Source organism: Suncus etruscus, chromosome 1 (genome assembly GCF_024139225.1).
Source record: "Suncus etruscus isolate mSunEtr1 chromosome 1, mSunEtr1.pri.cur, whole genome shotgun sequence".
Lineage (NCBI taxonomy): Eukaryota > Metazoa > Chordata > Mammalia > Eulipotyphla > Soricidae > Suncus > Suncus etruscus.
This window is the reverse complement of record NC_064848.1, coordinates 191990711-192013354: the sequence shown is the minus strand read 5'-3', so window position 1 is coordinate 192013354 and position 22644 is coordinate 191990711. Positions and strand designations below refer to the sequence as shown.

Sequence of the window (22644 nt, the reverse complement as noted above, 5' to 3'; positions counted from 1 at the left end):
CCAGGGGATCGAACCACGGTCTGTCCTAGGCTAGCACGCGCAGGTAGAAGCCTTATGGTTTGTGCCACCACTCCGGCCCCTAGAAGCGGTTTCTGAGTGCATACCCAGGAGTAACCCCTGAGCATCACTGGGTGTGGCCCAAAAACCAGAAACAAAGATCAGTAACTTGGGTGTTTTATTGTATCTGGCTCTGTACAGTTTGATTATAGATACTGTTTACATCTATGACCATTTCTTTCCCCATGTCTACTTGACAAGTCATCGGTTGATGGTTTGGGGAAGTGGCTCAAAGCACCAGAGCTGTGAATTTGGTCCCTAGCACCATAGGGTCCCTTAAGCACTGCTGGGTGGGATACATTGGGAGCTCACATTGGGAGTACCCTGTGTAGCCCCCCTTAAACAAATTATGGGTTTGGCACCATACATCTTTTTTCTTTTTTTCTTTTTCTTTGGTTTCTGGGGCATACCTGGTGATGCTCAGGGGTTACTCCCAGCTATGTGCTCAGAAATTGCTCCTGGCTCGGGGGATCATATGGTACGCTTGGAATCGAACCTAGGTCCATCCTGGGTCAGGGTGTGCAAGGCAAAAGCCTTATTATGATGCTATCACTCCAGCCCCCACACCTCTTTTTTCTGGCATCCCCACACCTGGCTCCTAGGATTACACACCTGTTCATGTCTCAGTCCTGCACGCTGCCCTCTGAGCTCCACTGGCTGTCTTTGAACAAAAGTGCTCCCCAACTCCTTTCCTGGGGTTCATTGAAGTGGTGCCCTCGATCAGACCGGCTCTGCATCCTCCATGCCCTTCCACTGACTCTAAACCGATTCCCTTCAGGTGATGCTGAACACAGAGCGGCTGATCAAGCATGCCGTGCAGGAAAGGCTGGCTGTCACCGTGTGCATCAACAAGATCGACCGGCTTATCCTGGAGCTGAAACTGCCTCCCACCGACGCTTATTACAAGCTGCGCCACATTGTAGACGAGGTCAATGGACTGATCAGGTACGGGACCCCTGGGAGCAGTTCTCTGTTCATGGACTCTGCATTAGAAATTGCAGTGTTGACTGTTGCTATGGTTCTGGCTGCTTTTTGACAAGTTGGAGTTTAGGCTCTTATTAATTAGTGTGCATAAGGTTGGCAGAGCTTCGAATACAGTATCAGGGTAACTTTTAAGGAGAAGTTAAAAGGAGGGGCCAGAGATAGTATAATGGGTAGAGCATTTGCCTTTCACATGGTTGGCCTGGGTTTGGTCCCCGTATCCCGTATGGACCCCTGAGTTCTCCAAGAGTGATCCCTGAGTGTAGCCAGTGGAAGCCCTGAGAACTAGTAGGTATAAACCCACCCCCCAAAAAAGACTAAATTGGGGCATGGAGCGATAGTAAGATGTGTAGGGTTCTTGCCTTGAAGGCAACCAATCCACAGCTGATCTCCAGCATCCCATATGGTACCCCAAGCCCTGACAGAAGTGATCCCTAAGATTAGAGCAAGGAAAAAATTCTGAGCACTACTGGATGTGACTCTAAAACCAAACCAAAACAAAACAAAAGAAGAGGTAAGGGGGTAAGAGATAGCATGGAGGTAAGGTGTTTGCCTTGCATGCAGAAGGTTGGTGGTTTGAATCCTGGCATCCATATGGTCCCCTGAGACTGCCAGGAGCAATTTCTGAGCATAGAGCCAGGAGTAACCCCTGAGCACTGACAGGTGTGACCCAAAAACAAACAAAAAAGAAGTGAAGGGGCTGGAGAGATCACTCTGTGGGTTAACTATATAGTTTGCATGCAAGAGACAGACTCAGATCTCTAGCACTCTGCATGGTCCCCTGAACGTCACCAGTGTGATCTAAAAAAGAAACAAAGATTGGCTTATATTTTTGGATGTTGTGGGTTCCACAGCTTTGGAACTATTAGGGTCATAGTCAGAGATGTTCAAGGCCTGGGGAGTTTCATTGCTAGAAATGAAACCGAGGCCTTTTATATACGCTTGGTGTGTGCTCCTCTACTAAAATACATCCTACATTTCTTTTTTCTTTGTTTGTTTATTGTTCATTTGTTTTGTTTTGGGGATACACCCAGCAGTGCTCAGGACTGACTCTTGGCTCTGTACTCAGGAATTAACTCCTGGCGAGCTCTGGAGACTATATGGATGCCAAGGATCTAAACTAGGATCAAACCTCCAGCCTCCAATCTAGAGTACTCATTTTGTATATGCTCCTCTCCCCCTCCTGAAGAACGTCTGAGAGTCTCCAGAATTCACATTAGCGTCAGAAGGCCAAAAGGGGACCCAGGAAACTGCATTAGTCTTGTGTGGAATCGGGTTAAATCCTTATCTCCCAAAACAGGGAGGCACTAACACACCAAAGGGGAAATTGTGCCACAAATAATTATTTAGACATATGGAGGTAAAAGCAGCTTTAAAATTATGAAAAGCTCTTTCCTCTGAGAAGCAGAACTGGAGTGGAGGTTGGGAGGTGAGGTAGGAGACTGTTCTTTATAAGCCAATACTTTTATTTTATTTTATTTTTTTGGTTTTTGGGCCACACCCGGCGGTGCTCAGGGGTTACTCCCGGCTGTCCGCTCAGAAATAGCTCCTGGCAGGCACGGGGGACCATATGGGACACCGGGATTCGAACCAACCACCTTTGGTCCTGGATCGGCTGTTTGCAAGGCAAACGCCGCTGTGCTATCTCTCCGGGCCCCCAATACTTTTATTTTTAAATTAAGGAATTTTTTTTTTTGGTTTTTGGGCCACACCCGTTTGACGCTCAGGGGTTACTCCTGGCTATGTGCTCAGAAATCACCCCTGGCTTGGGGGGACCATATGGGACGCCGGGGGATCGAACCGAGGTCCTTCCTTGGCTAGCGCTTGCAAGGCAGACACCTTACCTCCAGCGCCACCTACCCGGCCCCTAAATTAAGGAATTTTATGAATGAAACACTGTGGGTTTGACACTTGCATTTCACTGGTTTTCTTCTTCCTCGTAGTAAACTTGGGACACAGTGACTTTTTTTGTTGTTGTTGTTTTGTTTTGTTTTTTGTTTTTGTTTTTGGCTCACACCCGGCAGTGCTCAGGAATCACTCCTGGCTCTAGGCTCAGAAATTGCTGCTCCCTGCAGGCTTGGGGAACCACAGGGGATGCTGGGATCCCTTATGCATGTCCTTATGCATGCAAGGCATTACCTCCATGCTATATTTCCGGCCCCTACAGTGGCTTTTGTATGGCTTTGCAGGCGCGTGCCTATAAAACAAAGTCAAACAACTTGTTTATAAAACAAAGTCAAACAGTGCAATAGAGAATGGGGAGCAGAGACTTTATAAAACTGTTTATCCTTGATCACATTAGATCACTTCCTGTGTTCTATTCTCTCTGTCTCTTCCAAGTTCACCCTCGTCTGGCTGGCTGGCTGGCTCAGAGAATTTTGTTACTGGAAGTCAGGGAACATCCTCGTCATGTTATTTCCTTTTTTCTTGTTTTGGTTTTATGATGCTGGGGGTCAAACCCAGGGCCTTCTATTCTACTGCTCAGCTTCGTTCGATTCTATTTTTTTCTTAAACCAGGCTGTTGGCAAAGCCGAGTGTGCCATGCATGCCCCCCTGGGCCAGGGCTGAGGGTCAGGGCTGTCGTGTGGCCACCTCTTTGCTCACATGGTCTCTCTTGCAGCATGTACTCCACGGACGAGAACCTGATCCTGTCCCCGCTCCTGGGCAACGTCTGCTTCTCCAGCTCCCAGTACAGCATCTGCTTCACACTGGGCTCCTTTGCCAAGATCTATGCCGACACCTTTGGTAAGTGCTGGCTGGCGGTCTGTCTCGCCAGCCTCCCCAGCACCCCACATGCCTGTGCTGCTGAAAGCTTCCGGCGCAGTTTCTTGCCAGAGTCCCCGTTCGGGAGCCGCGTTCTTCCCCCATGACTGTTGGAATGGGGCTCTTTGGGGCCTCTAGATACTTTTTTCAGACTAAGTGGTTTCTAACAATAGAAAAACAAAGGTGACTCAGAGGGAGTTCATTTTAGGAATAAGAATCTCTTCTAGAGTGCGACAGATTTTGTTAGAAAACTGAGCTCTGCTGCCCATAAAGTGCTTTCCAACCTCATCCTCAAAGGCAGATGGATGTAGGTGCAGTGGAGCTGGCCGGCCTGGGTGAGAACTGTGGCTAGAGTCCTGGCCTGACAGCATGAAGCTGTCCGGTCAGACCATTCCGTGGGTCTCTGGGTTCTACCAAGCTAACCCTAAAGGCCATTGCCCAGCTCAGAATCTCCCTTACTCCCCACATCAAGATTTTCTGTCTCTGAGCCAGAGATAGCATGGAGGTAGGCCATTTGCCTTGCATGCAGAAGGATGGTGGTTCGAATCCTGGCATCCCACATGGTGCCCCGAGCCTGCCAGGAGTGATTTCTGAGCATAGAGCCAGGAGTAGCCCCTGAGCACTGCTGGGTGTGACCCAAAAATCAAAACAAAACAAAACAAAAAGATCTGTCTTTCTCAGTTCCTGGGGTTCTATAAATCATGTGCTGTGCCCATGTGGGTCTGTGTGTCACATGCTGGTGCTGTGTCCACGTGGGCATGTACATCAAGTGCTATGCCCATATAGATATGTATGTCACGTGCTGTACCCACATGGGTCTGTGTCATATCTGTGTGGCAGGGCTGTTCTCACCCCATGTCTATAACTGAGGGGACAAGTTCTGTGTGAGGTCTCCCAGCTGACGGGCGCTGATGCTCTGTTTCTGCCAACTGCTTAGCCTGCCTCCTTCAGCTCAGATACATTTGCTCCTGTGAGGAATGTGGGCATTGCAACATGGTGTTTTGTAAAATATGCACATAGTTAACTCATCCTCACTGCAGGATGTACAATTATGTTAAGAAAGCAGAATTTGGGGGCCAGCATATCAGGTAGTGTTTGCCTTGCACAGGCTGACCCTGGTTCAATCCCTGACATTTCATATAGTCCTCCAAGCCTGCTAGGAGTAATGTCTGAGCACAGAGCCAGGAGTAACCCCTGAGAGTTGCCAAGTGTAGCCCAAAAACAAAGATGGCAGAATTGGGGCCGGAGAGATAGCATAGTGGTAAGGCGTTTGCAAGGCATTTGCCTTGCATGCAGCCGATTCAGGATGGATGGCGTTTCAAATCCCGGCATCCCAGATGGTCCCCCGAGCCTGCCAGGAGTGTGATCCAAAAACAAAACAAAAATGGCAGGATTTAGGGGCTGTAGAGATAGCACAGTGGTGTTTGCCTTGCAAGCAGCCTATCCAGGACCTAAGGTGGTTGGTTCAAATCCTGTTGTCCCATATGGTCCCCCGTGCCTGCCAGGAGCTATTTCTGAGCAGATAGCCAGGAGTAATCCCTGAGCACAGCCGATGTGGCCCAAAAAAAACCAAACAAACCCAAAAAAAGGGCAGGATTTAGGGGCTGGAGAAATAGCTTGATGGACTGGGGCACGTGCTTTGTGTGCTGGAGGCCTGGGTTTCATCCCACATAGCGTAGTGCCCCAGCCTAGTACTGTATAGGTATGGCCCAAAATCTAAAAAAGAAAAAAGAATAAAAAAGAAAACACTCTTCAGACCTCCTCACTAGACATTGCCATCATTTTGGTTTTGGTTTTTGTTGTTGTTGTTGTTGTTTTTAGCCACATCCTGTATGCTCAGATCTCATTCCTGGCTCTATGCTCAGGGATGACTCCTGGTGAGTTTGGGGAACCATATGGGGTGCCATAAATTTGCACCTGGGTTGAAATTGAGTCATATTTTATAGATCAATGTATAAGTAATATATAATGATAATCAGCATGCAGGATGTCAAGAAATTGCCAGTTTTTGTTTTGGGGCCACACCTGGCAATAATCGGGAGTTATTTCTGGCTTAACACTCAAAAATTACTTCTGGTAATGCTTAGGAGACCATCTGGGATACCAGAGACCTAACCAGGGTTGGCATAATACAAGGCAAGCTCTCTACCACTGTATCTCTTCAGCCCAAAAATTGCCTATTTTAATACATTTACCGATAAAATGTATTTTGTTGAAACATTTGTCTGCTGATCACTGTGTAGATGTAACTTAAATATTCTCTCTTCAGTCAAATATTTTTGTTGTTTCCAGGTGATTTTTTTTTTCTTAAAAATCAGTAGATAGGGCAATACATAAAATTCATCTGAACAGAATTTCTCCAATTTCAGAATGTTCTTTGTACCTTCATGGAAAGCAGAGTCCAGGATCTTTTCTGTGATTAGATGTAAATGTGATTCTCTTTTTGATTGAAAATGGTCCTAAGCCTCAGAAGAGATTATTACTTGGTCTTTGAATATATGGTTAGTTTGAAATTGCATGTGAACTTCTAGAAAATTAGTCCTCAAGGTGATACTTGGGAAGCTTTGATCCTAGCTTTGATTTAACCATGTAGGAATCTCCAGCTGGTGCTGAGGCTAGCACCACTTCGCCTTTCCTGGCCATATGACCATGTTGACATCCAAGAAGTGATCCCATGTTGTTTGCTTGGGCTTGAAGGGGGATTTGCCACGTGTAAGGCAAACACCCTACCTGCTATACTGTCACTCCGGCTCTACCAGCTTAAGTACTTTTAGACTTGATCTTATAGTCGGCTTGGAGCTGTTCATGATTAGAGCAGGAGGGGTCGGCAAGATAGCATGGAGGTAAGGCATTTGCCTTCCATACAGAAGGATGGTGGTTCAAATCCCGGCATCCCATATGGTCCCCCGTGCCTGCTAGGGTCAATTTCTGAGCGTAGAGCCAGGAGTAACCCCTGAGCACTGCCGGGTGTGACCCAAAAACCAAAAACCAAAAAAAAAAAAAAAGGGCCTGGAGAGATAGCACAGCGGTGTTTGCCTTGCAAGCAGCCGATCCAGAACCTAAGGTGGTTGGTTCGAATCTCGGTGTCCCATATGGTCCCCCGTGCCTGCCAGGAGCTATTTCTGAGCAGACAGCCAGGAGTAACCCCTGAGCACCGCCGGGTGTGCGGGTGTGGCCCAAAAACCAAAAAAAAAAAAAAAAAAAAAAACATTAGAGCAGGAAACCAGGAGAGACAGCACAGGATCTAAGGCACTTCGTGTGGCTGTCTATGTGCCTCATCACATGTCCCCCAAGCACTACCAGGAGTGATCCCTGAATAACACCAGGCATGAGCCAAAAACAAGACAAAAGAAAAGCTGATATAGGGTGATAATGGGCAAAACTGCCACACAATATAGCAGAGAAGGGCACAAATGAGGACAAGAACTGCCTTCTGACATAGCCACCTCTGAGTTTGACCAACAGTGCTGAGGGATTCTTTTCTTCTTGCAGAATGCTTAAATCTCAGTCAGCAGCCCTGGGTTTGGTTTTTGGTTTTTGAACCATACCTGGCAATGCCCAGAGCTTTTTCCTGGCTTGACTCAGGGATCACTCTTGCTGGGGATCCAAGGCAGCTTACGCATGTCCTTCTGTCTCCTCTGCACTGTATCTTTATAGGCTGGTTCTTGTGAGTATTTGAGCAGCTCAGGCCTGAGATCCTAATTCAACTATGAGAGGCACAGACCTTCCTAATAGAGAGGGAGACAGGAAGGAGAGAGTTTAGCAGTGAGAGAAACAGAGAGGGAGAAGCTGTGTGCTTGGGTGAAGCAGCGCATAACCGCTGTGTGATGGTGCGTCCACATCAGAGCCTAGCGGTGCTGGAGTCCCTTTTGCACATGGGTGCGGGGACCTGCATTCAGCACAGAAACCCTGGAGGTAACTTGTGACCTCGGTGATTGCATCGAATGTTACAGGTGCTCAAGGTGTCTTGAATTTCAAAGCTACAGTAAGGCCAGGACTGATCCCTGAGTGCAGAGCCATGAGTAAGCCCTGAGCACCTTTGGGTATAGCCTCAGAAAAGCTACATTAAAGGGTTATTTATGCTGCTTGCCTTGCATGCAGCCAACTTGATTTCAATTCTTTTTTTTTTTTTTTTTGGTTTTTTTTTGGGGGGGGCCACACCCAGCGGTGCTCAGGGGTTACTCCTGGCTGTCTGCTCAGGCATTACTCCTGGTGATACTAAGACGATATGAGATGCTGGGGATCAAACCTGGGTCACCCCCATGCAAGGCAAACACCCTACCTGCTGTGTTATGTTTCCAGCTCCCAGAATTTCAAACAGTTCTTTTCTAGCTTGATGATAATTGTCTGACTTTTCTTTCAGGTGATATTAACTACCAGGAGTTTGCTAAAAGACTCTGGGGTGACATCTACTTCAATCCCAAGACGTAAGTAGAGTGTGAGGTGACTCTGGGGAAGTGAGCAGAGAGGGTCAAAGTCGTGAGCTGCTGCTGCTACTGCTGCTTGTGCTCTGTGGAGGTGTCAGGATCACACACTCTGCCCTGCCCCCTGGGCCCTGTGCTCAGGATGTAGACAGATGCTGTGGGTGACTGGCATCTCCCTCCCAGATGGTCTGTCACTTCTTGTTTTTCCTCTGTAGGCGAAAGTTCACCAAGAAAGCCCCGACCAGCAGCTCTCAGAGAAGCTTCGTGGAGTTTATCTTGGAGCCCTTGTATAAGATCCTGGCCCAGGTGAGAGTGCTGATCCACCTGCTTGTGTCTGCCCTTCTCTGACCCGGAGCAGAGCTGTAGACCAGCTCAGTAGCCCCTACATTCTGCTTCAGAGCATGAAGACATGCTCTGACACCAGCTACTGGTCAGTTATCTGCTTTAGGGACTGGAACAATAATGCGGTGTGTGTGGGGATAGCACAACAAGCAGGGCATTTGCCTTGCATACAGCCAACCCAGGTTCAATCACCAACATCCCATATGGTTCCCTGAGCATCACCCAGTGTAATTTCCTGAATGCAGTCAGATGTAACTACTGAGCATTTCCGGCTATGGCCCCCCAAACAACAAAAAAATGATAACCAGGTCTTGCTATACTATTGGAGTCAGGATGGCGGGTGGGGTGAGCAAACAACACAGGCTTAAGAGATAGTACAGAGGGGCCAGAGAGATAGCATGGTGGTAGGGCAGTGCATGCCTTGCATGCAGAAGGATGGTGGTTGGAATTCCAGCATCCCATATGGTCCCCCGAGCCTGCCAGGAGCGATTTCTCAGCGTAGAGCCAGGAGTAACCCCTGAGCACTGCCGGGTGTGACACAAAGAAAAACAAAAACAAAAACAAAAGAGATAGTACAGAGAGGGGCTGGAGAGATAGCATGGAAGTAAAGCGTTTGCCTTGCATGCAGAAGGACGGTGGTTCGAATTCTGGCATCCCATGTGGCCCCCAAAGCCTACTAGGAGCGATTTCTGAGTGTAGAACTAGGAGTAATCCCTGAGTGCTGCCGGGTGTGACCCAAAAACCAAAAAAAAAAAAAAAAAAAGTAAGAGAGTGCAGGGGCCAGAGAGGTGGCGCTAGAGGTAAGGCATCTGCCTTGCAAGCACTAGCCTTGGACGGATTGCAGTTCGATCTTCCGATGTCCCATATGGTCCCCCCAAGCCAGGAGTGATTTCTGAGCACGTAGCCAGGAATAACCCCTGAGTGTCAAACGGATGTGACTCCCCCCCACAGAGAGAGAGAGAGTACAGTGAGTAGGGCATTTACCTCACAGGCAGCCAACCCGGGTTTGATTTCCAGCACTGAGCAGAAGCCAGGTTTAAGCGCTGAACATTGCTGGATATAGTCCAAAAACGAGAGGGGCGGGGAGGGAGAAATTAAAAAATAAAGAAATAGAAGTAACAAACTAAGCCCCTAATACTTTTTGTCTTAGGGGTTTAGCATACAGATAACATTACGAAAGTTCACCATACTGACCTTTCTCGTGTATATGTTGGCAATAGCATTGCTGATAGCAGGAAGAAAAGGAAATAGCAGGAAGTTTGCTGAACTCCGGTGGGAATCGGAATAGATGAACTGTGGCTTCCCCATAAAGTGAAGCATTTCACAGCATGTGTTTAATGGCTGTTCCTGGCACACATTTAGTTCGGTCATTAAGCGCACTTGCAGCCGTGTACTCAGAAAGGTCGTTAAGTGCACTGGTGACTGGAGAGGGTTTTTTCACAGCTGGGGGGTGCACGTGATTTGGATTTGTGCTGGGGAAAAGGCAAAATGAAGGAGAGTCCAAGTGTATATATAGGAAGGAACATACATATGGGCTGCTGTGCTGCAGCAGTATTTCACAAACACTGTACCCAGCCAATGAGCGTCCAGATGAACACACTGAACACACGGGCTGTGACCATAGCAACTGCCAAAACAACATGATTAAAATGTATTCAGGGCCGGAGCCCTGAATACACAGCGATATGGCATTTGCCTTGCACGCAGCTGACCCTGGGCAGACCTAGGTCAATCTCCAGCATCCCATTTGGTCCCCCAAGCCAGGAGCGATTTCTAAGCGCATAGCTTAGAGCCAGGACCCCTGAGCGTGTGTGGCCCAAAACACAAAAACAAAAACAAAAAATGTGTCAGTGCTGTGGCTGGGGCGATAGCACAGTGGGCCATCCCGGGTGGTCCTCCAAGCCTGCCAGGAGTGATTTCTGAGCGCAAAGCCGGGAGTAAGCCCTGAGCACTACAGGGTGTGGCCCCAAAACCCAAAATAAAATTATTAGTGCTGAACAGTAGTAGTGTCAGAACAAGATCAATAAAATGGATGTATGGAATCTTTCTCGGTCCAGACCCTGAGGCCGCCTGCTGCCTGATGTAATTTGGCTCTGCCCTAAGAGAATGGATTGTTCGTGACCTTTTTTGGTCCCTTTTGGGGCAGTGTATCCTCTCAGTGGCTCTAAATAGGGAAAGGCTGGAGTTTCCTGTGTGAGCTGAAATGCTTCTCTTCCAACACAAGGGGGCAGCACTGGCCGCAGTCACTCTGGTTGTTAGCCAGATTGGACACTTAACCACACCTACTTCTTCCCGATTGGTTTGAAATGCTGGTACCAAGGTGTGGAACGAGTCTGTTGTCATTGCTAAGATCTCCCCCTAAGAAGGGAACCTAGTGCAGAAACACTAAAGATCTCCCTTTGGGAGATCAGAGAGATAGACCAGACCAACAGGGAAGGTGCTGCCTTTGCAATTCTTGTTCAAATTCCAGCATCACATAGGGGTCCTGAGCTCTGTCAGGAATGATCCTTGAACGTAGAACAAGGGGTAAGGTAGGCCCTGAGCAGCACCAGGTGTTACACGTTAAAAAACAAACATGGGGCCGGAGAGATAGCATGGAGGTAAGGCATTTGCCTTTCATGCAGAAGGTCATCGGTTCGAATCCCGGCGTCCCATATGGTCCCCCGTGCCTGCCAGGAGCAATTTCTGAGCATGGAGCCAGGAATAACCCCTGAGCACTGCCGGGTGGACCCAAAAACCACAAAAAAAAAAAATAAATAAAAAATAAAAAAAAAAATTCCCCTTTAACTTTGCCTGATGCTGACATGAGATCTGGTGTCGCGACAGGTGGTGGGTGATGTAGACACTAGCCTCCCAAGGACTCTGGATGAGCTTGGTATTCACCTGACCAAGGAGGAGCTGAAGCTGAATATCCGCCCCCTCCTCAGGCTGGTGTGCAAGAAATTCTTCGGCGAGTTCACAGGTAACACCAGAGAGGTAGGACCCAGTGTTGCTCTCTTAGAGTACCTGGCTTCTAGTTCCTTTCCCTCATGGACAGTACCGAGAATTCTGTCTCAAGAAGCAAAAGCTGCTCTGTTGAGCTGGCTAGGCAGTGGGAAGTAGATGCCAAATTCTGTGCTGCTTTTTTTTTTTGGTTTTTGGTTTTTGGTCACACCCGGCTGAACTCAGAGGTTGCTCCTAGCAGGCTCGGAGGACCATATGGGATGCTGGGATTTGAACTACCATCCTTCTGCATTCAAGGCAGATGCCCTACCTCCATGCTATTTCTCTGGCCTTACTTTGTGCTTTCTTTTTATTTGTTTTGTTTGTTTTGTTTTTTGGGGGGCACACCCAGCGGTGCTCAGGGGTTACTCCTGGCTCTACGCTCAGAAATTGCTCCTGGCAAGTTCGAGGGACCATATGGGATCCCAGGAGTCAAACCCAGGTCTGTCCTGGGTTGGCCGCATGCAAGACATACACCCTACCACTGTGCTATTTCTCTGGCCCCAAATTCTGTGCTTTCACACAGAATACATGCCAGGTCCTGGCATCTGCTGATGGGTAGGAGCCAAGGTGTGGTTCTCTGTGCTTGTGCAGATGTCCCATGTGTGACTGACTTCTAGAAGAACCAGGTCAGGCGCAGCATTTCTCAGTGGGCCAGGGCCTGCCTGGGATGGCTCTGAGTAGCTCAGAAAGGAAGGCGGAGCACAGATCTTAGCTCATGGAAGTGGAAGCCCTGGGGACTTCATTCTTCCTGCTGTGTGTATGACTCTAAGTCTTCTGACAACTCACATCTAGGGATTATCTTGACCTCACATCTAGGTTGTCTTAACTTTCTTTTTTTTTTTTTTTTTTTTTTTTTTTTTGGTTTTTGGGCCACACCCAGTAACGCTCAGGGGTTACTCCTGGCTATGTGCTCAGAAGTTGCTCCTGGCTTGGGGGACCATATGGGACACCGGGGGATCGAACCGCGGTCCGTCCAAGGTTAGCGCAGGCAAGGCAGGCACCTTACCTTTAGCGCCACCGCCCGGCCCCATCTAGGTTGTCTTGACCCCCCAAAATCTCTCTGTGGCCCTGGGCCATAAATCAACCTTTGCACTTGGTGCTTTTGGGCTGTCCCAGGTGGTTCATTTCTCATCTGCTCCCCGGTGCACCCTAACACTCATCCTCCACACCAGGCTTCGTGGACATGTGTGTGCAGCACATCCCATCTCCGAAGGTGGGCGCCAAGCCAAAGATCGAGCACACCTACACGGGCGGCGTGGACTCCGACCTCGGCGAGGCCATGAGCGACTGTGACCCCGATGTGAGGAGAACCTGGGGGCAGTGGGTGCTGTTCTCTAGCCATAGTGGCAAGGCCTCCTCCCACCCGTGCTGATGTCTTCCGTGCATGTGGCTAGACCAGCCTGGGTTCAGAGATCACCACTGCCAGTGAAATGAGCTCAGGCCCCTCATTTATTCTTTCGAGTGAGAGTCTAGTGGATTGGGGTGATAATTATGTGTAGCCAGGAGAAGCAAAGCTGGGAAATGGTACGGAAGGTAGGGCACTTCCCTTGAATGCCATCAACCTGGTTTGAACTCTGGCACTCCATACCAAACCCTGCTAAGGGTCACTCCTGAGCAAGAATCCAGAGCAATGCTGTGTCGTCCCCAAGTCCCTCTCAGTAAAAGAGGAAACAAGGAGATGGTTCTGGGCAATGTCGATGGCATCTGTTCACCCAGGAGGGAATGTCCTAAAGCTCAGCCCCTCTACTCATACCAGTGCTCTCAAGGGAAGTGGAGCTCATGGTCGTTGCCCCTGATTGTGGACTGAGACAGCGCTCTGCCCCCCTCTAGGGACCCCTGATGTGCCACACCACAAAGATGTACAGCACCGATGACGGAGTTCAGTTCCACGCCTTTGGCCGGGTGCTCAGTGGCACCATCCACGCAGGGCAGCCAGTAAAGGTGCTGGGGGAGAACTACACCCTGGAGGATGAGGAGGACTCACAAATCTGCACCGTGGGCCGCCTGTGGATCTCCGTGGCCAGGTACCACCAGCTACAGCCTCTTGAGCACATCTAGGCCTTGACCCTGGAATAGCCCTAGTATCTCTGTGGGAAATACAGGGCTTCCTGGTGCCCCCTTCTGTAATCCCCCAGGCCATTGCAGAGCCTTCCCTTGTGTGTGATGGCCTGTATGTTCTTTATCTCCTAATCTGGCCTCATCTCTGATTATTAATTTATAACCTGCATGTTTTTCCCTAAGAGAAGTTGTCCCTTAGCTTCTGCTGTCCTTTTGGAGGTGGAGGGTCACAAACCTGGCAATGCTCAGGGCGAACTTCTGGCTCTGCACTCAGGAAATACTCCTAGTGGGCTCGGAACCATATGGGGTGCCAGGGATTGAGCTCAGGTCAGCACATGCAGGGCAAACACCTACCTGCTGTTTTATTATTCTGGTCCCTGGCTCATATTTTGTTGTTTTTTTAGTTTGGTTTGGTTTTTGGGTCACATCTGATTGTGCTCTTGACTTACTCCTAGCTCTGCACTCAGGATTCATTTCTGGGGTTGCTGGGTGGGGGTAGCCATATGTGGTGCTGGGGATCAGTTAAAGGTTGGCCATATGTGGGGCTGGAGAGATAGCATGGAGGTAAGGCATTTGCCTTTCATGCAAGAGGTCATCGGTTCGAATCCCAGCGTCCCATATGGTCCCCCGTGCCTGCCAGGAGCAATTTCTGAGCATGGAGCCAGGAGTAACCCCTGAGCACTGCCGGGTGTGATCCAAAAAAACCACAAAAAAAAAAAAAAGGTTGGCCATATGTAAGGCAAGTACCCTACCCACAGTACTATCTTTCTGGCCCCTCTGCTCCTTGTTTTGTGACTTCCTTGCACCACTCTAGTGTACACCTAAGCCCAGCTTCTATCTATGGGCTGCTTGTCACTTTCTCAGTGTCTATGTCAGCTTGGAAATGGCTCCAAAGCAGTGCTGCATGTGCAGGACATCCCTCCCCGGTCTTCCAGACCCCTGTTCTGCCAGTAGATACCTAAAGCACTGGGAGAATCATAGCTACCGCAGTGCTTTCACTCTGTGGGGTAGTTCCAGTTCAGTTTCCTTCTTTTTTTTTTTTTTTAATTTGGTTTTTGGGCCACACCCAGCGGCGCTCAGGGGTTACTCCTGGCTGTCTGCTCAGAAATAGCTCCTGGCTGGCACAGGGGACCATATGGGACACTGGGATTCGAACCAACCACCTTAGGTCCTGGGTCAGCTGCTTGCAAGGCAAACGCAGCTGTGCTATCTCTCCAGTCCCACCGATTTCCTTTTTGATCCTCTCCCTGAACCTTGCTCTTCCCTCCCATAGCATAACACTCAGCAGTCTACAGCCAGCCGTGTATGTGTGGGTGCATGTTTGCCTCATTGGTCGTGTCTGTGCCACTCACCTCTGTTTCTTGCTCTGGGTAGGGGCTCAGGAAATGTTGGGAGTGAGTCCTATGCTCAGAGCTCACTGCTGTTTGTTGGTTGTTGCTCCAGGTACCATATTGAAGTGAACCGAGTTCCTGCTGGCAATTGGGTGCTGATAGAAGGCGTGGATCAACCAATTGTCAAGACTGCAACCATCACAGAGCCCCGGGGCAATGAGGAGGTAGAGGCAGCTACAACCCATTCTGTTAGAGTCCTACGAAGTCAGCCCTATGGGCAGCAGAACTCCAGGGAAGCGGGGCTCCCTGGAGCTGGCCTTGCCTCTATTCAGCTCAGATACTAGAATTAGGGGACCCCATCATGCTACTCTCTCTGTTCTGGCAAATTCACAGGAGTTTCGGGGGGCTTCTGGGCAGGGGAAAGGCTGCTGCTTTATTAGCTCTGCCCTTTCGGCCACAAGCCTTCACACCTGTGTTTCTGGTCTCAGGCCCAGATTTTCCGGCCCTTAAAATTCAATACCACATCTGTCATCAAGATTGCTGTAGAACCGGTCAACCCCTCGGAGCTACCCAAGATGCTGGATGGCTTGCGGAAGGTCAACAAGAGCTACCCATCTCTCACCACCAAGGTGGGTCCCCATGAAGGTAGCTGCCCACTGCCTTGGCCCCCCCTGCTCCCTGCAGGCTGCTCTGCAGCCTGTTGGGGGGGATGGGTCCATGAGCGACTTCCATGAGTGTCTCTAGATGGAAAAAGGCGTTTCTGGAAAAGTATCTCCCCTGAGTGCTGCCTGTGCAGGTAGGAGGTCTGGGTTGATGTACTTCTGGGAGCTCAGAGTAGCCCCTGAACACTGCCAGGTGTGACCCCTAAACGGATCTGAATTTGTTTCCCAACAAGTCTGTGAACCCTCAGAAACTGCTTGCAGATGCTTTCGGGCAGTCGAAAGGCCAGAGCTAAAATGTGGGATTTTTTTTTATTGGTTTTGGGGCCATACTCAGTGGTGCCCAGGTCTTATTCTAGTCCTGCATTAAGGAATGACTCCTAGCAGTACTCAGGGAACCATATAGGATGCCGGGGATCAAACCGAATCCAGATCAGCCCTGTGCAAGGCAAATGCCTTCCCTACTGTACTACTGCTCCAGTCCCTGAAGTGTGGGTTTCTGTCTGCAGAGGGCAGGGTTGACCAGGGAGGTTACTCGTGGACTGAGCGTGTTTTGCATGAAGGAGCCCCAGGTTCAATTCTCAATACCTCATGGTCCCTTGAATACTGCCAGGAACTGGGAGTAGTTCCTAAGCATTGCCGACATGGCCCAAAACTAGGAAAACAAAATAAGTAAAGCCCAGAAAGGGCAAGATTCCCCCTAAAAGGCCAAGAGGGGGCTAAGATTAAGGAGTTTCTCTCATTGGCCTGCGAGGATCAGGAAGATATCTCAGACATCTCAGGGTTGCCCCATAGTACACCATACACACACACACACACACAGGGGAACACACACTGCATTTGTTTCCTTCTGCTGTGGCAGCCTCAGTGTGCAGCCTGTGAGCCCAAGCCTGGTGTTGCAGGTAGAAGAGTCTGGCGAGCATGTGATCCTGGGCACGGGCGAGCTTTACCTGGACTGCGTAATGCACGACCTGCGCAAGATGTACTCAGAGATCGACATCAAGGTACGCCGTGATTAAGTAAACTTAATTGATGTTTGACTGACTTCTGAACTGTTTATTTTTTCCTGAGGGCTCCCAGATCCCAGGGAAGGGGAGCGGATGTGGGCAAGTGTGCTGCTGGGCAAGGGCTGACCGCAACTCTGCATGGTCTCTGTCGGATAGGCCTCCCAAGGTTCCTCAAGTCTCAGGTCCCAGGACTAAAGACGGAACTGTCTTGGCCTTGAAGTCCCAGTTGAGATCATTCTGTCCTCCAAGGCTATGCAGGAACATAGCGCTCCTCCCACCCCCCAATTCTTCTCCAAACACCCCCGGACAGTGCTTGGGGACTTGGGTTGCCTGCACGCCTTGGATGGGTTTGAGAGGAGCTGAGTTCCCTAGGGTTGGGCAGCAGGTCTCATGCTAAATATTGCAGATCCTGGGAGCATTCAGTGGGGGTCAGGGGGAGGGAGGGGAGAGGTCATGCTGTAGGGGTCTCAGGCCTTTGGGGAGAGGCCACTTCTTTTTTTTTTTTTTGGTTTTTGGGCCACACCTGGTGACGCTCAGGGGTTACTCCTGACTATGCGCTCAGAAGTCGCTCCTGGCTTGGGGGACCATATGGGACGCCGGGGGATCGAACCGCGGTCCGTCCTAGGCTAGCGCAGGCAAGGCAGGCACCTTACCTCCAGCGCCACCGCCCGGCCCCGAGAGGCCACTTCTGATCTGTCCCCATCCTTGTCACTGCTACTGGTTTACATGGGGCTCTCTGTGGAGTACGCGACAGGGCACTCAGGCCCCCTTATATCTGCTGTGATCTGCAGGTGGCTGACCCTGTCGTCACATTCTGTGAGACGGTGGTGGAGACATCCTCCCTCAAGTGCTTTGCCGAAACGCCCAACAAGAAGTAAGTTGGGGGTTGCCATGAAGGCCTGTATTTCCCGCCTCTCACCCTTCTGTGAACATGAGGCAGTAGAATATCTGCTTTTTGAGGGGGCCTTCCAAGCAGTGCTCATGATTTCTGGGTTCCCAGCAGTGATTCTCAGCTACCCAGGCTGGATTTCAGTATAAATGCCAGAGGATGTGCTGCTACTCAGACTTGTGGTTGGTGTGGGGGGTACCCGGACCTCTCTGGCAGGGTACAGGGCAATGGTGGGTGGGGAGCATGTGATGCTAGGAATGAAACCTAGGTCAAGTGCATGTAACCACTGTATTGTCTCCTGGTTCCTTTGATTGCTGCCTCTCTCCATATGATCTTTTATGACCAACTCAAAAATTCCCCATGGGTGGGATATACCTCAGTAAGAGAGAGCATCTGCCTTGGGTTCATGCTTGAAATCACGACACCAAAATAGAGCCTCAAAACACACCAGCTCCTTACTCCTATCTTCCCTAGCTCCTGGGAAAGCTTGTTTGTTGCCTTTTTTTTTTTTTTTTTTTAAAGAAAAAAAGTTTTGGGGCCAGAGAGATAACATGGAGGAAAAGCGTTGCCTTGCATGCAGAAGGAGAGTGGTTCTAATTCCGGCATCCCATATGGTCCCCTGAGCCTGCCAGGAGCATGAGCATAGAGCCAGGAGTAACCTCTGAGCGCTGCTGGGTGTGACCCAAAAACCAAAACAAACAAACAAAATAAATAAATTTTTATTTATTGGGGGCCGGAGAGATAGCATGGAGGTAAGGCATTTGCCTTTCATGCAGAAGGTCATCAGTTTGAATCTGGCTTCCCATATGGTCCCCCGTGCCTGCCAGGAGCAATTTTTGAGCATGGAGCCAGGAGTTTCCCCTGAACACCGCTGGGTGTGACCCAAAAACTACACAAAAAAATTTTTTTTATTTATTTATTTTTGGTTTTGGGCCACACCGGGTGGTATTCGGGGGTTACTCCTGGCTGTCTGCTCAGAAATAGCTCCTGGCAGGAACAAGGGACCATACGGGACACTGAGATTCGAACCAACCACCTTAGATCCCGGATCGGCTGCTTGCAAGGCAAACACCGCTGTGCTATCTCTCCGGGCCCAAAATTTTATATTTTTTAAGGAGTTGAGTGCATGCTTTGCATGGGAGAGGCAGGCCTAGGTTTGATTCCTCAGCACCACAACTACCCCCCAAGTATAGCTGGGACTTGACTCTGAGCCCTCACAATTCCCAGGTACCTGGTATGGTTCAAAATCGAATGCTGCATCATTCGTGCTTTCTTCTGCCCCCTGCCCCCATGCCTTAAACAAATGTTCCTGTTAACTATTCCTTTGTCACTGTAGTGGGTGCACCTGGAATTGAACCTTGGGGCCTATGGGGCCAGAGCAGTAGTACAGCAGGTCTGACGCTTGCTTGCATGTGATGGTCCCCTGAGACTTGCCAGCAGTGATCTATGAGTGCAGAGCCAGGAATGAATCCTGAGCACTACCAGTAAGGCACAAAAACAAAAATAAAAAAAAAAAATAAGCATTTGGCTTCTATGAAGCATTCCCTGAGCCAGTTTCCTGCCTCCTTGTCATCCTTTCTCAGGGCTGTCTTTTCTCCTCGTACTGCTCAATGTGCTTGTTCCTTGTTTCCTCCCTGACTAGGAACAAGATCACCATGATTGCGGAGCCCCTGGAGAAGGGCCTAGCTGAGGACATCGAGAACGAAGTGGTGCAGATAACGTGGAACCGGTAAGACCATGGCCAAAGGGAAGTAGGGACAGAGCTTATCTTGGGGGTGGGGGGAACAGGGTCTTCTGGGAGGTGCAGGCTCCCCTCCTTTTTGCTCTGGTCCCTGGGTGGGCTGGGGCTTGCCAGGTGGCAGGCACAGAGCCTCCCAAATGGTTTTCTCCGCCTCCCTCAGGAAGAAGCTGGGAGAGTTTTTCCAGACCAAGTACGATTGGGATTTGCTGGCTGCTCGCTCGATCTGGGCTTTTGGGCCTGATGCCACTGGCCCCAACATCCTGGTGGACGATACCCTGCCCTCTGAGGTACAGAACCTGATGGGCACCCCAAGGGGGGGGGGCAAGCCTCTTCTCTCTTGAGAGCATTTCATGAAGGAGCATGAGGATGCCCCTGTTTGGCAAGTCCACCTGACCAGTAAACCCGGTTGCTGTGCCATACCCTGCTGAGCTCCCTCCCTCTCCTTCCTGCAGGTGGACAAGGCTCTCCTTGGCTCAGTGAAGGACAGCATCGTTCAAGGGTTCCAGTGGGGGACCAGAGAGGGGCCCCTCTGCGATGAGTGTGAGTCCTCTGGAGCTGGTCAGGCGAACCTGTGTCTATCCTCCCCTCCTTTCCTGTCCCCCACCACCACCATCACTGCTGGTTCTGTCCTGGAAATGACATTGCTAGACTGGCATTTGCTCCTCACTCCTGGCAACTTGTGTCTGTCTGAGAAAATGAGCCGAGAGAAAGATGAAGGGCCTGGGGCAATTATACAGCAAATAGTGTGAGTAGTTTGCTCGGTCTTGCACATGCTGATCTGGGTTTTGTACCTGATGCCCTATATGATCACCAGTACAGAGTCTGGAATAACCCCTGAGCATTACTGGATTTTGCAAATTTAAAAATCAGGGGTGGAGATGGGGCCGGAAAGATAGCATGGAGGTAGGGTGTTTGCCTTGCATGCAGAAAAACAGTGGTTCAAATCCCAGCATCCCATATGGTCCCCCAAGCCTGCCAAGAGTGATTTCTGAGCATAGAGTCAGGAGTAACCCCTGAGCGCTGCCAGGTGTGACCCAAAAGCCAAAATAAAACAAAAAAGATTTTAGGACTTAACTGTTCACCTCAGAATAGTTTCAGATCTAGGGCTAGAGAGAGTTCGGTGAGTGGAGCACTTGCTTTGCAAATGATGTTCAATCCTCAGCCCTTTATGGTCCTCCAAGCACCATCAGTAGTGACCCCTGAACACAGAGCTGGGAGTAGCCACTGAGCACCACTGGCTATTTGTTTCCTCCATTCCCATTCCCCCAAAAAAATTCACATCATTTAATATCTATAAAAGAAGCATCTACACTTAGGAAGCTGTGTGGCATGTGCAGGGCACCTGGACCAAATCCAGCATCAACATCTGCACAGCCCTGCTCTGATGCTCTTCTGCACAGCAGACTTCGTCTTGCTCTGTGGCCACATGCTGCCTTCCTGGCTCCCTTGACAATGTCTGTGGGCCCTGCTGCCTTCTATGGCCCCTCCCATCAGCTTTCCCTCTCCTTTCCAGTGATTCGTAACGTCAAGTTTAAGATCCTGGATGCTGTGGTTGCCCAGGAGCCCCTGCACCGAGGCGGGGGCCAGATCATCCCCACAGCGAGGAGAGTCGTCTATTCAGCCTTTCTCATGGTAAGGGCAACATCAGAGCCTGAGGACTTGTCCATTCCCAAAGCCTCCCCCCCACCCCCAGTTCCCAGACCCAGTTCCCCAATTCCTCCAGCCCAGGAGCCTTTCCTCCCTCCTCTGTTGCAGGCCACACCGCGTCTGATGGAGCCGTACTACTTTGTGGAGGTGCAGGCCCCTGCAGACTGTGTGTCCGCTGTCTATACTGTCCTGGCCAGGCGCAGGTGAGCAGCATTTATAGGGTGGGGTGAGCAGGACTGCTGGGAAGGCATTGTAGCCTCCACACCATCCTGACATCCAGTGAGCTGGGTTTTCTGGAGGACATAGGAACAATTATGTGATTCCCTCCATACACAACACATTAAAATTTGTGGTTCCCAGGCCAGAGAGCTAGTACAAGGGTTGATATGCTTTAAAGGCCAGAGCAATAGTGAAGCAGGGAAGTCACTTAGACTGCATGCATCCAATTGGGTTCAATTCCCAGCAACCCATAAGGTCCTCTAAATCCACTAGGAGTGATTCCAGAGTACAGTCAGGAGTAATCTCTGAGCACTGCCACATGTGGCTCCAAAACAAAACCATAAAGATGTTTGTCTTTGGGGCCGGAGCAGTGGCACAAGCAGTAGGGCACTTGTCTTACATGTGCTAACTAGGACAAACCGCAGTTTGGTCCCTCGGCATCCCATATGGTCCCCCAAGCCAGGAGCGATTTCTGAATGCATAGCCAGGAGTAAACCTTGAGTGTCACTGGGTGTGGCCCAAAAACAAAACAGGAAAGTAAAGATGTTTGTCTTAGACACAACCCACCCCTGTTCTATCCCCATATATGTGATTGCCCCCCTCAATCTCTGCCAAGAGTGATTCCTGAGTTTAGAGCCAGGAGTAAAATAAAAGCCCAGATCAAAAATCAAGCAAGAAGCAAGATTTTACCTCCTTTGGCCCCCTTCTTAGAGAGCTCTAACCTGAGTGACTTCCCTTTGAGCTCCTTCCAGTCCTGCTCTCTGAGCTCCTGCTCTGTCTGGTCTGGGGCTGCTTTGCTCTTAGCCTCTGCAGCTGTAGGGACTCACCCTTTATCTCTCTTACCAGGGGCCACGTGACACAGGACGCGCCCATTCCCGGCTCCCCCCTCTATACCATCAAAGCTTTTATCCCCGCCATCGACTCTTTTGGTTTTGAGACAGATCTGCGGACCCACACCCAGGGCCAGGCCTTCTCCCTGTCTGTCTTCCACCACTGGCAGGTGAGAAAGCGTCACCTCCCTTTGCCCTGTTTCTCTCCTGAGCCCCAAAAGATCCTTTGCCTTCTCTTCTCCTCAGGAGTTCCGATTCTAGACCTGAGTGCTCTGGGAGGGCTGCTGGAACATTTCCAATTCCTTTGACTTCCAGATTGTCCCTGGTGATCCTCTGGACAAGAGCATTGTGATCCGTCCCCTGGAGCCCCAGCCAGCCCCTCACCTAGCTCGGGAATTCATGATCAAAACCCGACGGAGGAAGGTGTGTATGGGGGTTACTCTCTGCAGTTGGGTGTCTCTTCATTTCTTCCTTTTAAAGAAATTGAACGGGGGCTGGAGAGATAGCATGGAGGTAAGACATTTGCCTTTCATGCAGAAGGTCATCAGCTCGAATCCGGCTTCCCATATGGTCCCCCGTGCCTTTCAGGAGCAATTTCTGAGCACTGCCGGGTGTGACCCAAAAATCACCAAAAAAAAAAAGTAAAACAAGAAGGTCACTGGTTTGAATCCCAGGATCCCATATGGTCCGCTGTGCCTGCCAGGGGCGATT

General features: G+C 50.0%; 1 protein-coding gene across 1 annotated transcript in view; it reads left to right on the top strand.

The window, feature by feature from the left end:
- The window catches only part of EFTUD2 (elongation factor Tu GTP binding domain containing 2), a 42086-nt gene that overhangs the window by 18810 nt on the left and 632 nt on the right, over positions 1-22644 (top strand). The window contains exons 10-27 of the mRNA XM_049781665.1: positions 836-1002; positions 3659-3783; positions 8165-8228; positions 8441-8531; positions 11394-11529; positions 12725-12852; positions 13383-13576; positions 15054-15165; positions 15430-15570; positions 16503-16604; positions 17399-17481; positions 19139-19225; positions 19398-19524; positions 19690-19777; positions 20751-20869; positions 20993-21087; positions 21950-22103; positions 22249-22356. Coding sequence (XP_049637622.1) covers positions 836-1002; positions 3659-3783; positions 8165-8228; positions 8441-8531; positions 11394-11529; positions 12725-12852; positions 13383-13576; positions 15054-15165; positions 15430-15570; positions 16503-16604; positions 17399-17481; positions 19139-19225; positions 19398-19524; positions 19690-19777; positions 20751-20869; positions 20993-21087; positions 21950-22103; positions 22249-22356 — 2121 coding nt within the window. The remainder of the gene's footprint in view (positions 1-835; positions 1003-3658; positions 3784-8164; positions 8229-8440; positions 8532-11393; positions 11530-12724; positions 12853-13382; positions 13577-15053; positions 15166-15429; positions 15571-16502; positions 16605-17398; positions 17482-19138; positions 19226-19397; positions 19525-19689; positions 19778-20750; positions 20870-20992; positions 21088-21949; positions 22104-22248; positions 22357-22644) is intronic.